This window comes from Suricata suricatta, chromosome 14 (assembly GCF_006229205.1).
Source record: "Suricata suricatta isolate VVHF042 chromosome 14, meerkat_22Aug2017_6uvM2_HiC, whole genome shotgun sequence".
Classification (NCBI taxonomy): Eukaryota; Metazoa; Chordata; class Mammalia; order Carnivora; family Herpestidae; genus Suricata; species Suricata suricatta.
Window position 1 is genome coordinate 48,066,021 of NC_043713.1, and position 15,125 is coordinate 48,081,145.

Below are 15,125 nucleotides of genomic sequence, written 5' to 3' on the forward strand. Positions count from 1 at the left end.
TTTTACTTTGCTTTTCTGTTTGGAGTGTCATTGTAACTACTGTATTGTAAATGATGGAAAATAACTGCATATGTTAAAAAAATAAATTGTGTTATATTCAAAAAATAAATTAATTAATTAAAAAAAAAAAAGAAACTATACGAGGGTCGCCTGGATGGCTCAGTTGGTTAAACGTCCGGCTTTGGCTCAGGTCATGATCTCACGGTTCATGGGTTTGAGTCCTGTGTTGGGCTCTGTGCTGACCCCTAGCTCAGAGCCTGGAGCCTGCTTCAGATTCTGTGTCTCCCTTTCCCTCTGACCCTCCCATGTTCACACTGTCTCTGTTTCTCAAAAATAAGTTAAAAAAAATTTTTTTTAATTAGAAACTATACAAAAGCCTAAATTATCATATGGCCCTTTATAGAAAAAGTTGGACAATCCCAGGCATATACTCATGTACCCTTATAACAGATTCCTAACCCAAGTTCAATCTAACCATCCATTTTCTATCCTATCCAGTAACACTAAAAATCCTTAGTCTTCACCTTGAGTGAGGCTCTTACCGTGGTTGGGATAAGCTTCTATAGGCCCTGATACGTCATACCTTGTGGTCCCCACAACAGCTATTCCAAACATTCGTCACTCTTCTCAATTACCTTTCCTATACCTACTACTCCTGCCCATTCACTCTCAACAGAGGACTTTCCCTCCCATTTCAGACCGAATAAAACCAACAGGTATAAGTTATCTCTCCTTCAACAGATGAACACTCTCTAATTCCTCCCCCATCCTCCAATTCTGCCATCCACTTGGAGGGTCTAAGTTCCAAACCCCGTCTGTGCCAAAATGCTGTGCCTCAGATATATCAGGCTCTGAGAACCATCTAGCTGTACAAAATCTCCAATTCTTTCAGTTTGCAAAACTTCCAGTCCCATTATTCCTGTTTTTCCTATTTATTACTTCTCTGACATTTATCCAGTCTAATCCATCTGGTTACTAAAACTGTGGACAGGAATCACCTCTTAAGTGATTCTTGCCTCAAAAATTAGGTCCTACTGTAAATCAACCCTAAAACCCTATATACTTTCCAAAGCAGAAAATCTTCCTGCACTAACAAATAGACTAAGAGTCTAAGATAAATTAGGCTACAATTAAAATAATTTAGATAGTTACAAAGTATCATGAAATGTAGCCTTTGACACTACCTTAAGCTACAAAAGCTCACTGTCATGATCAATAAAATTAAATTAATTTTAAGCTGATATATTTGTAAGAAGTCCCCATCCTCACCCTCCAATATAAAATCAATCTACTAACACTTTCTTTAAAAAGGCTTTTCTAAGAAGGAACAGGTGCCAATTTTATCACAACCTTGCCTTTGCTTTCAATTACTATGAGCCACCATATACAAACAAACTGGTAACAAAGGAATGCTCACCACAGAATTTAGTACTTCCCTACAATGCCTACAGAATATTCTTCATTAAAGGTTTTACCTGGAGACTCGGATGACAGCCGAAGTCCAATAAAGTCTTCACGACCTGAAGATGGCCCTTATTGACAGCAATATGAAGTGGTGTCTGTCGGCGCTTGTTGCGAGCATTCAAATCAGCACTGCCCCGGTGCAGGACTTCTATAACAGCACCCTCATCTCCAAAAGCTGCATGGTGAACAGCTCGATCTCCGTCTTTATCCTGAACATCATTATTTAAATCTGAATTAGTGAGTAAATTATTTTAGAAATAAAAATAATACCTGATGCTTTAATAATTCATCAAGAACCAGATTAATGTGAGAAAAGGTTACACAAAACAGGGACAACAAAATTATCAGAAATTCACTAGAACAGTGATTAACTCCAAAGAGGAATGATGAACCTGGATCAATACGCTATGTCACATATATAGTGGACCAATACTTTTATCAGAAATAGTTTGATCTTTCAATACTCCTAAGTTAACAGTGATGATGATACACCAATATTAGGAAAATGTTAAATTATGAGACAACTACTTATAAACCGTTTTTCCATTTAAAAAGTTTACAAAGCCTTTTAAAATGACATAAAAATTATATAAATACTAGTAAAGCAATTTTAAAAAGAAGAAAGGATGCCAAATTGTGATCTCAACTAACTTTGAGAGAAACCTATCAATACATTACATTGGTTATCTCTGGCTAGTGAGAATACATTTTTCTGTATATTCAAGAACAGAAAAAATTTAAGTACTACCTAAAAAGACAAAAAATGAAACACAAATCAGCATAACTTGATATATCCAAAATCAAGAATTATTTCAGAAGAATCCAGTAGGTATGCCTTAGCTTTTTTAAGTTTATTTATTTATTTGGGGTGGTGGGGGGAGGCATGCATGAGTAGGGTAGGAGCAGAGAGGAAAAAAAGGGGGAGAATCCCAAGCAAGCCCCACTCTATCAGCACAGAGTCCCACACGGGGCTCAATTTCACGAACATCGAGATCATGACCTGAATTGAAATCATGAGTTGACGCTTAACCAACTGAGCCACTCAGGCACTCCTATGTCTTTACCTTTTATAATAGGCATATTTCTTGAGATGAGAGGTAGAAAAAGACCCAACTGCTGAATTTTTTTTCAAATATAGGAAAGTATTATTTAAAGGGGAAAAATGCCCATACTGTACCATGAAGATGATATACATAGTCTACACTAAAAAAGAAGTCCCATTACTTTGCTACATGCATATGGAGATATGTATTATAAGGATACTATCTTTATTTCAGACTACATCTCAAATTTTGACACCCAGAAGTAAGCCCGCTCCAAGACCTTCTTCAGAGCAAGGGTTCTCAACCCAGTCCTACCCTTTCATGGAGTCTAGGTTTAGCAAGTGGCTTGAAAATCCATATGGTATTCAGCATGATTTGAACTACTTTTCACAGATTTAAATTAAAAACAAAACAGTTCATTGAAAACAGCTGCTGAATTCAAAACAGTTTTTAGTCTTAGAATATTTTCTTAGACAGATATTAAAGTCAAACCGCTGGTGTACGGGTCCACAACAACTTGACAACCACCCTTGCAAAGGTGGGAAACTATGACTCAGCATTACTTCTACATTACTAATATTCTAGCTAAGCCAAACTAGTTTTTGTTACCGGTCAACCTTGAGCATAAAGGAACTGGTATGCTACCACATGAAAGATTTGATTCAACTCATGTGCCTCTGAGCATTATATTTAAACAATCCAGAGAAACCAGCTTTTTACAAAAGAAAATTTTATGTGTGTGTGTGTGTGTGTGTGTGTGTGATAGAAACAGAGAGATGAATCTCTCTAGTAGCATTATGTTTCAAAATCTTAGATGTAAGCTCTTCCTACCCTACAATTTATTTAGATTTATTTTCTGTTATAATTTTTAAGTCAATCTAAGTGGTTCTCCTTCTATTAAAAATTACACCAATTTGGGGTGCCTGGGTGGCTCAGTCCGTTAAGCAGCCAACTTCAGTTCAGGTCATGATCTCACAGTTGGTGGGTTCGAGCCCTGCATCAGGCTCTGTGCTGACAGCTCAGAGCCTGGAGCCTGCTTCGGATTCTGTGTCTCCCTCTCTCTCTGACCCTCCCCGCTCACACTATGTGTGTCTCTCTCTCTCTCAAAAATAAATAAACATTAAAAAATTAAATAACATCAATCCACTACCACTCACTGAATAAAAACAGGAACTAATTATGAAACATACCATATGTTTATAGTTGTTAGAAAGTTGTTACTGAAACACTGTTATGCAGGTCCTGTCAACAATTTATTTACATGAAAAAAAAACACTAAAAACTAAAACTCCTAATATATATGTCAAAAGGATATATACAAAAGAAAAACTTAAATATTTTGGAAAATACATATAGTAGAAAACAATTCTTTTGCTTTTCTTCCTAATAAAAAAAATCTCAGCTGCACAAAAACTTTAATAGGTTTTGTTGCTTTCTTCTGAATCCATCTTGGGTATTTCAAATACACCTAATAGCTCATTATTATGTCTCTCATACTGGCACCAAATGAGATGCTGAGAGACAGTATCACAGCTGATCTCAATAAGGTTATCTGAAAGGGTTTGTGCAGGGGCCTCAAATTAAATCTGATCTTGGATCTTTCTACCCTCTTATCCCCCCTTCCTCTGAACTCTGCAAAAATCCGCTCTCATTCCCTAGGTTAGCTAACAGAACCACAAACCATATGGTCAACAAAATCAGTATCTGTAAGTCATGCTCACCTACTTCTTCTCCCTGAGACATAAAATACACAAGCACAAAATCCTATGCTTGTTACTCTTTAATTTACGTTCAGATCTCTTCTCTCTTCTCTAGTCCTACCACTAATTAATTTAGGTCTGGAGTCTCAGTCACCTAACTTTTGCCACAGCTTACCCTCCCTCCAGTTTATCTTACTCCAATCAATTTGTCTCTGTCTCTCTCTAACACACACACACACACAGAATTCTCTCTGTAAAGTACAAAATCTAGTTTAAAACTCTAATGTAACCCTACCATATAAATAAACAAACATCTTGTAAACCCTACTTCTGTTGACAATACCATACTCATCTGCTGCCATCACTGTCTCACATATAAAACTCTAACTTACCAACTTCTTTGACCCCCTATGTTCATATACTTCACCCCAGACTTCAATGCTCTGACTCATCACTTTGCTGGCTTGAGAACAGATATCCTTTACAATTTAGCTCAGGCAACCTCTCCCCCTCCTATGAAACTTCCCCTCTCACAAAATCTTATTATCATTATATGTAATTTAAGTATTTGTTTCCAAGTACATCATTTTTTAAATGTTTATTTATTTTTATTTCTGACAGAGAGAGAGTGCGAGTAGGGGAGGAGCAGACACAGAGAATTCCAAGCAGGCTCTGTGCTGCCAGCATAGACTCTAATGCTGGGCTTGAACCCATGAACAGTGAGATCATGATCTTAGCAGAAACCAACAGTTGGTGCTTAACCAACTGAACCACTCAGGACCCCTTCAAATACATCACTTGTATTTGTCTGTGAGGTTTTTTTGTGCTACAACTTTACCTTTGCAATCTTTATTCCCAGGATGCACCACAGTGTCTACAAGCTAGTAAGAACCAAATGGGTACTGAATTAAAATTTTAATATGCTTTAATTAAAATTACGGGTTTTTTGGGATTTCAAGAGACAGAGCATGTGCATGTGCACATGTGAGGGGCAGAGGCAGAAGGGGGGGGTAAAGTCCTAAGCAGGCTCCAAGCTCAGAATGGAGCCTGATGCAGGGCTCAATCTCACAAACATGAGATTGTGACCTGAGCCAAAATCAAGAGTTGGACACTTAACTGACTGACCCACCCAGGCATCCCTACAATCGTTTTTTTTAAAGTTTTTTATTTAGAGAGACAGAGACAGAGTCAGAGACAGCAAGCACGAGTAGGGGATGGGCAAAGAAAGAGGGAGAAAAAGAAAGAATCCCAAGCAGGCTTTGTACTATCAGTGCGGAACCCGATGTGGGGCTCAAACCCACAAACCATGAGATCATGACCCGAGCAAAAACCAAGAGTTGGACGCTTAACCAACTGAGCCACCAGCTGTCCCTACAATCATGTTTCTTACATGATTTTTTTTTACTGTGGTAAAATACAAGTAAAATAAAATTTATCATCATAACCCTTTCTAAGTGTAAAGTTCAGTGATATTAAACATATTCATATTGCTATGTACCTATCACCACCATCCATCTCTAGAACCCTTCATCTTGTAAAACAAACTATAACTTCCACAATAATTCTCCACTGTCCCTCTTCCCAAACCCTGGAAACCATCATTCTGTCTCTATTTTTGACTAGTCTAGGTACTTCACATAAATGGAAGCAATACAGTACTTGTACTTTTGCAATTATCTTATTTCATTTAGCATCTGGTCCTCAAGGTTCATCCACATTGTAGCAGGAGTCAGAATTACCTAAGTAAATAATACTGCATTTTATGTATATACTACATTTTGTTTAGCCATTCATAAATCAAGAATACTTAGGTTGCTTCCAATTTTTAGCTACTGTGAATACTGATATGAACATGGATATAAAAATCTCTTTAGGACCGTACATTTAATTCTTGTGGGTATATACCCAGAAATGGAATTGTTGGATCATTTGGTAATTCTATTTTAAACAAATCACCATTCTCCACAGCAGCCATACAATTTCACATCCTCACCAAGAGCCCCAAAGGGTTCCAATTTTTCCACATCCTCACTTATTTTCTGTTTGGCTTTTTTTTTTTAGTAGCCATCTGACTAGGTGTAAGGTGGTATATCTTACAGTTTTGATTTACATTTCCCTAATGATCTGTGATGTTTAGCATCTTTTCAAATGCTTATAAGCCATATATATTCCTTGGAGAAATGTCTATTCAAGTCCTTTTGCCCAGTGTTGAATCAAGTTTTGTTATTGTTAAGTTTTAAGTATTCTCCATATATCCTGTATATCAACCCGTTATCAGACATACAATTTGCCAATCCTGTCCCATATTCTATAGGCAGCCTTTTCATGACTGATAGTGTCCTTTGATGCACAAAAATTTTTCAATTTTCACGAAGCCCATTTGCCTATTTCTTCTTTAGTTGCATGTACCAACAAATCATTGCCAAATCCAATGTGGTGAGCTTTGCCCTAGTTTTCTTATAAGAGTTTTATACTTTCAGCTTTTGCATTTAGGTCTTTGACCTACTGAGTTAATTTCTGTAGATAGTAAGATAAGGGTCCACCTTCATTCTTGCGTACATAGATATCCTGTTTACTCAGCACCATTTGTTGAAAAAACTGTCCTTTCCTCACTGAATACTCCTGGCGCCCTTGTCAAAAATTATTAGACCATGTATGCAAGGATTACTGGACTCTTTATTCTGTCCCATTGGGTTATATATCTGTCATCATGCCAGTACTAAACGGTTTGTACATTTGTAGAAAATTTTGAAATCAGGAAGAATGAGTCTTCCAGACTTTTTATTCTTTTTCAAGATGGTTTTGGCTATCTCGGGGTATCTTGAGATGACATACTGAACTATAGAATGGATTTTTCCATTTCTGCAAAAAAAAAAAAAAACACACCACTGATATCTTGACAAGGTTTGGATTGAATCTATGGATTAGTCTGGAACAGTACTGACATCATAATACAAATTCTTCCAATCCACAAACATGAAATATGTTTCTATTTGCCTATGTCTTCTTTAATTTCTTTCAGCAATATTTTGTAGTTTCATTGTACAAGTGTTTCACCTCTTTGGTTAAATTAATTCCTGTTTTTGATGTTATTGTAAATGGAGTTGTTTTCTTAATATCCTCTACTGATTGTTGGTGGATAGTGTACAGAAATGCAACTAGCTTTTGTACATTGACTTTGTATCCTGCTACTTTGCTGAATATCTTAATTAGTTCTAAAAGTTTTCTATGTGGAACTTTAGGGTTTTCTACACGTATGGATCACATAATCTGCAAAGATAATTTTACTTCTTCCTTTCCAATACAGATGACTTTTATTTCTTTTTCATGCCAATTACTTTGGTGAGGACTTCCAGTACTATGCTGAAGATGAGTGAAAAAGTGAGCATCCTTACCTTTTTCCTAATCGTAGAGGACAAGTTTTCAGTTTTTCATATATGGCTTTTATTATGTCAAGGTAGTTTCCTTCTATTCCTAGCTTGCTGGGTTTTTAAAAAATCATAAAACTGTATTGAATTTAATCAAATGCTTCTATACAAATTAAAGTTTTTGCCAATATCCCTTTAGACAGCAACAATACCATGAAAACTTGGGTTTCCTGACAAAATTTAGTATTGCTCTCCTTCAAAACAGTTTTCATTGCGGTGCCTGAGTGGCTCAGTCAGTAAAGCATCCCACTAAAGCTCAGGTCATGATCTAGTAGTTCATGAGTTCGAGTCCCATGTCGAGCTCTGTGCTGACAGCTCAGAGCCTGAAGCCCGTTTCAGATTCTGTGCCTCCATCTCTCTCTGCCCCTCCCCAGTTCACACTCTGTCTCTCAAAAATTGAATAAATGGTAAACAAAACTTTTAAAAAAGAATAATTTTATTAATCTTAGGTGATTAATAAAACCCCAAGTTTCCTGACAACTGCAGTATGTATTTGTACTGTAGCTGAAAACTAATTGTAAATGATACACTTTTTAGAACTGGTCTTCCATTCAATCCTCCACACCTTTATTATTACACCTCATCAGTGGGAAAAAAATACTGAGTCCCTACAGGATCCAAAATTAGCTCACCTATAAAAACATACCTAAGATCTCACAGTCCTTGGTGCCTGTACCTATATGTTAAGGAGGAAACAATGTAATCCTACTGTACTCAGTAGGTCATATATGGAGACAACTTTCCAAAATACCTACATTTTCCCCTAAGAAAAAGAAATAGGAAAAAAATATATAATCTTATCACATATCAGAAAGGTGTAATACTTACCAAATAACATAGTAGTTATTTTTTCAAATTTTTCTTTAAATTCTGGTTTGCTAACATATTATATAATATTGGTTTCAGGAGTATAATTTAGTGTAATAATAGGTTAAATCAACTGAAAAGAAAACTGCAACAGTCATCTATACAAGGGGCTAGCAAACTTTTCTGTGAAAGCTCAGAGAGTAAATACTTTAGGTTTTACAAACCACATGGTATCTGGTCACAACTATTCAACTCTGCAGTTGGAACATGAGAGCAGCCATACACAATAAATAAATAAATGTGGTGTGTTCCAATAATACTTGACAGTATAAATGGAGGGCTAGATTTGGCCTGCGGGCTATAGCTTGTAATCCCTCATCTATACTATCTTGAGCTCACTTCCTAATACACGTGAAAAAAATGAAAGGTTACAGAATGAGATAACTGAATACCAAAATATATTACTCTCTTTATTCTTCAGCTAACCTCAAAAGTTTTAATGAAATTAGTTAAAAAAAAAAAAAAAAACACTGTGGCTCAGTCAATTAAGCATCCAACTTTGGCTCAGGTCATGATCTCCTGCACGGTTCGTAAGTTTGAGCCCTGCATTAGGCTCTGTGCTGACAGCTCAGAGCCTGGAGCCTGCTTCAGATTCTGTGTCTGTGTCTCTCTCTCTCTGGCCCTTCCGCACTCATACTCTGTGCCTCTCAAAAATAAATGAATATTGAAAATATAAAAAATTAAAATTAAAAACAATTATTATTCCTTTTACATTTGGTAAAGGTATAATCAAGTTTAAAAAGAAGTACTTATCTTTTAGGATACAGACTAAAATATATACAGATGAAACAATATATATAGTTCTGCTTCAGTGTAATTCAGTAGAGGGAGCAGAGAGAGGGGAGGGTACAGATAAACCAAAACTGGCTGTGAAAAATAACTGAAGTCAGGTAATGGATTCATTATGCTATTCTTTAATAAATATTTAAAATTTCCAATAATAAAAAAATTAATGACAAATAACAAATTTAAGTGCATTTGTAAAATTAACTATTTCCTCCATCTTTTAAACCAGGGTTTCTCAATTTTGGCCCTATTTACATTTGGGGCCAGACAGCTCTTTGTTGTGGGAGCTGTCCTGTGTGCTACAGGATATTCAGTAGCATCTAGTTTCTACCCACCAGATGCCAGTAGTACCCCAACCACTACAGCCCCTACCAGTGTGACAATCAAACATGTCCCCAGACATTTCCAAATGTCCCCCATGGGGCACAAATGCCTCCAGTTGAGAACCACTGTTCTTAAAAAAAAAATTATACTGTTGCTTCTAACAGATTCTTAAATTTTAGAAAAATGAGACTTTGAGGATGTTTTGCCTTGATTTTAGGTTATGAATTGGTATTTATATTTTAACCCAATTTTTAAATTTGGTTTTTGTTTGCAATTGGGAAACTGATATTAATTCAATCTGATGTGTAAATAGTCCTTTCTCATACTATTTCTATATATTACATCTGCCTGCAGTGGTTCTTAAAACAGAAAATGCACAGAATGGAAATCCAAATGAGGAGGTATGGTCAAAGTCCAGATGTATACCACTGATCTGGTGACATAGTTTTCAAACTCTCTCAAAGAAATTATTTGTAAACACTTAGCTTACTGAGCCACATTCCAACTCCAATCTCACCAGGTTTACAGTATTAACAAACCATTTGTTTTGTATTTGAGTTCAAATGAGGAACAGTGCCAACTTTGTTCCCAATCCCATAGCTGCACTCTCACTGTGCACAACCCCTAAGTGAACAAGAAGTCTTTAGAAACACAAATGGCTACAGAGTCCCACGTTGTTAGGTTTATTAATTAAATTCTGAATTAGAAGGCACACTTTATAAAAAAGAGGCAAAAAATTTGGTTTTGGGCCTCTTGCCTTAGTAGCTATAATCAGAAGGCTTTGGTTTCGTAGGAGTTGTTGCTATGGTAGTGTCTGGATTTCTTAGTGAAAAATGGGATATTGAACTCAGGGAATTTCATTCTACTTCCCCAAGCCAGACTAAAACAATAACACAATAAAGTATCTGTCTTCCATTTACAAAACACTAAATTTAAGTTGTCTTTTTTTCATTACCAAAAAAATAAAAATAAAAAATAAATCTTGTAATGCTGTGTTCCTAAATTCACAACCAAGAAAGAGGTGACTTAAATATCGCTACTGTGAGAGATGCTTGGGTGGCTCAATCGGCTGAGTGTCCAACTTCAGCTCAGGTCATGATCTCACAGTTCGTGGGTTTGAGCCCCACGTGGGGCTCTGTGCTGACAGCTCAGAGCCTGGAGCCTGCTTTGGATTCTGTGTCTCCCTCTCTCTCTGCCCATTCCCCACCTGTGCCCTCTCTCTCTCTCAAAAATAAGTAAATGTTAAAAAGAAAATTGTTACTCTGAAAGCAAAATAAAACAATATAATCTCACTCATAAAAACATGACAATAATGAAACTATCATATAGTTGATAAAAATCTACATGCTAATTTAAAATTCAAGTTCTTTTTAGACAACAGAAAATTCCAACATCAAAAATCACTATGTACAACACCAGAGATTCTTATAGGAGCTGTCAACTGTCAAAAATAGTAGCTGTCAAAATACATTCAATCTGAGAACAAAGCAAAAGTAATTTAAGACTTTTCTTTTCAAATATGTCTTTAAAATATTTTAATTAGTAAACAGACTAGTAGTCTACTAATTTAGCCCTCAGAAATTCAAGTCCTTATTAAGCTTCCGTAAACAGGAATATCCTTTAGACAAAATTACAATATTCTACCTACTCTAAATTTGATAAAATTTTACTTATTCCTAAATAATCTTCCACTAAACTAAAACAGATGTGATTTTAAGATTTTTTCGATATTGATGTTATAGTTAACTATAACAAAGGAAGCCATCCTTCACACCACACACAGATTCTCAACTAAAATTCCAATGATAGTAAAAAACATTCATTTTTCTTTTAAAAGAATATACTCTGAATTAAATTAAGTATACATATACACACATATAGTGATAAACATGCACTGTAAAATTCTCAAAGATCCACATTGAAGTCCAGAAACAGTAAGACTAAACAAATTCTAAATTACTGATTCCCTTATGAGAGGGAAAACAAAGAGTAAAGAAAGGCTTCTGAGTGGCACAGATCAGTAAAAACCTTGCTATATAATCTATATGTTCCCCTTCCATCAACTTCCTCAGTATGATTCTTGGATGAATCCAGCTGGGCGCCAGCAGCACGGTGCTCCTACCATAGTAAAGGAAAACTCAATTATCTTCACTTAGGGTTACGCCTACAATATTGAAGAATTAAAAGAAAAACAAGAAATGCTTCAAGTTATTTCTTGTCAAATTTTTCTTTTCAATCAAAAGAGCCTTAGGTGAATTTAAAATTTTTGGAATGAAAGCAATCTATCTTATAATACAGAAGTGCAATTTCTAGGACATTAATTTTTACTAAGTATGTTTCAAGGTTAGTTCAATTACCTCTGCTTCTACATCCACATTTTGCTTCAAAAGTAACTTCAAAATGTCAACATGTCCATTCTGACTAGCAGCTTGCATTGCTGTGTGACCAGCACACTGTCCATTTACCTACATAAGAAAGAATAAGAACTGTCACAAATCACAAAGAGCCAGTACATAGTGTTGGTTTAAATCTAGCACACTGTAGGATTCTCTGAAAATAATTTAGATTAGTGTTCCATATAATCCTAGTACAGGCCGCCAGAAACTCTTCTGTAATTCAGAAGAAAGGCAGGCATTTTTTGTAAAGACTAAAGTTCCACTGTTCAAAGAGCTATGAAAGAACAATTTTAGCCAATCTGAAAAGTTGAAAAAAGAAAGGAAGGGTGGGAGAAATGTTATTTTAGTTTTGTATATTCACTTCTATTTGAATTGTTAAAGCTCAGAGTATGTTTCAATGAAAAAAAAAAAAAAACAAGGTAGGGCGCCTGGGTGGCTCAGTCAGTTAGGCGTCGACTTCAGCTCAGGTCATGATCTCATGGCTCAGTGGGTTCAGGCCCCACGTCAGGCTGTGTGCTGACAGACCAGAGCCTGGAGCCTGTCTTCAGATTCTGTGTCTCCCTCTCTCTCTGACTCTACCCTGCTCATGCTGTCTCTCTCTCTCTCTCAAAAATAAATAAAAATATTAAAAAATTTAAAAAAAAGAAAAAAACCAAGGTGAACAAAAAACCTTTAGAAAAGATATTGCCTACTATATAAATAAATTCAATTTGACAAAGATACTGAATACTAACTGTAAACAAACTATCATGAAAAATAAATGAATTATCAGGGTAACCATATAGAACTATTATATTATAAAGCAATAATTTCCCATCTTTACTTCAGATGTTGTATAAATGTATAAGTTCCCAATGATATACCCAAGGCTAAGTGTAATTCCTTAATCCCACCCCACCCACTCCCATCCATAAAACCATAAAAGATGATTAAAAAAAGTAGCCTAAGTCCATGTTTATATCCTATTTCTCCATAGACTACACGAAAAAGACAGTAAAATAATTAAAAACATAAAAAGACATAAGACAAAGAGAAAGGGAGAGGTAACATCAGAAAACAATAAAAAGCAACACATTTTTTAAAGACACAAAGCAGACCGAGAAATTCTCACTGACTTTACAGAGAAAAGGAATACAAAATCTAGGAACTTCAGACAAAATCAAAGCCTGCAAAAACAAGCATATTAGAGAGCTAAGAAGAAAAACCCCAGGTTTAAGTCTGATACGCAATAGCCACACTCTAGACCCTCTCCTCAAACTCCATGACAGAGCATGAGCTGCCATGAATCTAGTCCCTAGACAGAAGAATGGTTTCTTCCCTTAATCAACTGAATGCCCATGAAGAACAGACCTCTACATGATAGCATTTAGAGAGCCCAAAAGCTCCACACACACAATCACCATAATGCAAAATCAGTCTCTAGGTCCTATCCAAGCAAAGAGAGCACCAATGAGCTTTTTCATGTCTTATTCGGATATGAATTGGACAACCAAAGACTGGAAATTTGAGGAAGAACTCAAAATAAAAATATAACTAAAAAAACCCCACGTCTTTCTCCTATGTTATCATCTCTCAGAAGATGAAATTAATATACCTGACATAACTAAATGTCTTGGAAGATTAGTCAATTAGAAGTTTGGAAGAGAATTAATTATAACAATACAAATTACAAACAAATGAAAAAACTTTACATGTGAAGTTAAGAGGAAGTGACTGGGAAAAATGACAAGTGAAATTTCTGGACTGGGAGAAACAAGTGAAGTTTCTGGAATAAAGGAAATGTCCTACATCTTAATAGGGGTATGAGTTACGTGAATGAGTGCATTTGTCAAAACTTACCCACATATTTCACTACATGTAAATTACACCTCAATTTTTTTAATAAAAAACCAATTATGAACACCAAGGAAAGTGAACAGTTATATAGGAAAACACAATCTAGCATCATCCACAGCTCAGATAGGAATGTCATTTAAATAACAACATGAACAGTTAATTTTAATCTTAACAAAGTTACAATACAGCCAAACCACACAAAGATGTTGGGAAGTGTGTGTATGTGTGTGGAGGGAATGCGCTGGAGGTGAGAAAGAAAGCTAAATCCTCATTTCACAGTGAAATATTAAAAGATAACTCCCAAAACATAAAAATCAAGAAAAAACAATAGAAGTATATTATTGGAAGATAGGCAAATCCATGAAGAAAATCAGCTGAAAGATGTGAAGACATTTGCCCCTGAAGGATGGGAAAATAGAGTTGAGAAGATTTTTGTAACAAACCTTGTGAAACTATTTTTTCCCTTAAAATTTTTAGAATGTATATTGTTTTTAAAAAGCTAAATAATAATTAAAGAAAAAAATTAAGTCTAATAAAATATAAATTTGCTTGGCTGACCATTGTGGAGAGCTGCCAGAAGAGCAGCCAGGAGAAGAGATGTCAGAACATAAAAGAAATATATCTTTCAAACACAAAAAAACATTTGACACTTTAATATCTGAAACAAATTATTTGTGATTTATCTCACGATAAAGAAATCACTGTGTTGGGGTGCCTGGGTGGCTCAGTCAGTTGAGTGTGTAACTTTGCCTCAGGTCATGATCTCACAGTTCCTGAGTTCAAGCCCTCCATCAGGCTCTGATTCTCTATCTCCCTCTCTCTGCCTCTTCCCCACTTGCACACGCTTGCTCGCTAGCTTGCTCTCTCTCACTCTTCTCTCAAAATAAATAAACTTAACAAGGAACTCACCAAACTCCACACCCAAAAAACAAATAACCCAGTGAAGAAATGGGCAGAAGACATAAACAGACACTTCTCCAAAGAGGACATCCAGATGGCCTACAGGCACAAAACGATGCTCAGCATCACTCATCATCAGGGAGACACAAATCACGCCAGTCAGAGTGGCTAAAGTGAACAAATCAAGAGACTATAGACGCCGGCGAGGGTGTGGAGAGACAGGCACCCTCCTACACTGTTGCTGGCAATGTAAACTGGTACAGCCGCTCTGGAAAACAGTGTGGAGGTTCCTCAAAAAACTATCCATAGAACTCCCTTATGACCCAGCAATAGCACTGCTAGGGATTTACCCAAGGGATACAGAAGTGCTGATGCATAGGA

The 15,125-nt window shown here is 36.0% G+C and overlaps 1 protein-coding gene across 1 annotated transcript in view; it reads right to left on the reverse strand.

The window, feature by feature from the left end:
• Positions 1-15,125, reverse strand: part of MIB1 (mindbomb E3 ubiquitin protein ligase 1) — a 112,887-nt gene that overhangs the window by 45,704 nt on the left and 52,058 nt on the right. Inside the window, exons 10-11 of the mRNA XM_029922235.1 lie at positions 11,970-12,077; positions 1,476-1,673 (exon numbers count right to left, since the gene is read on the reverse strand). Coding sequence (XP_029778095.1) covers positions 1,476-1,673; positions 11,970-12,077 — 306 coding nt within the window. The remainder of the gene's footprint in view (positions 1-1,475; positions 1,674-11,969; positions 12,078-15,125) is intronic.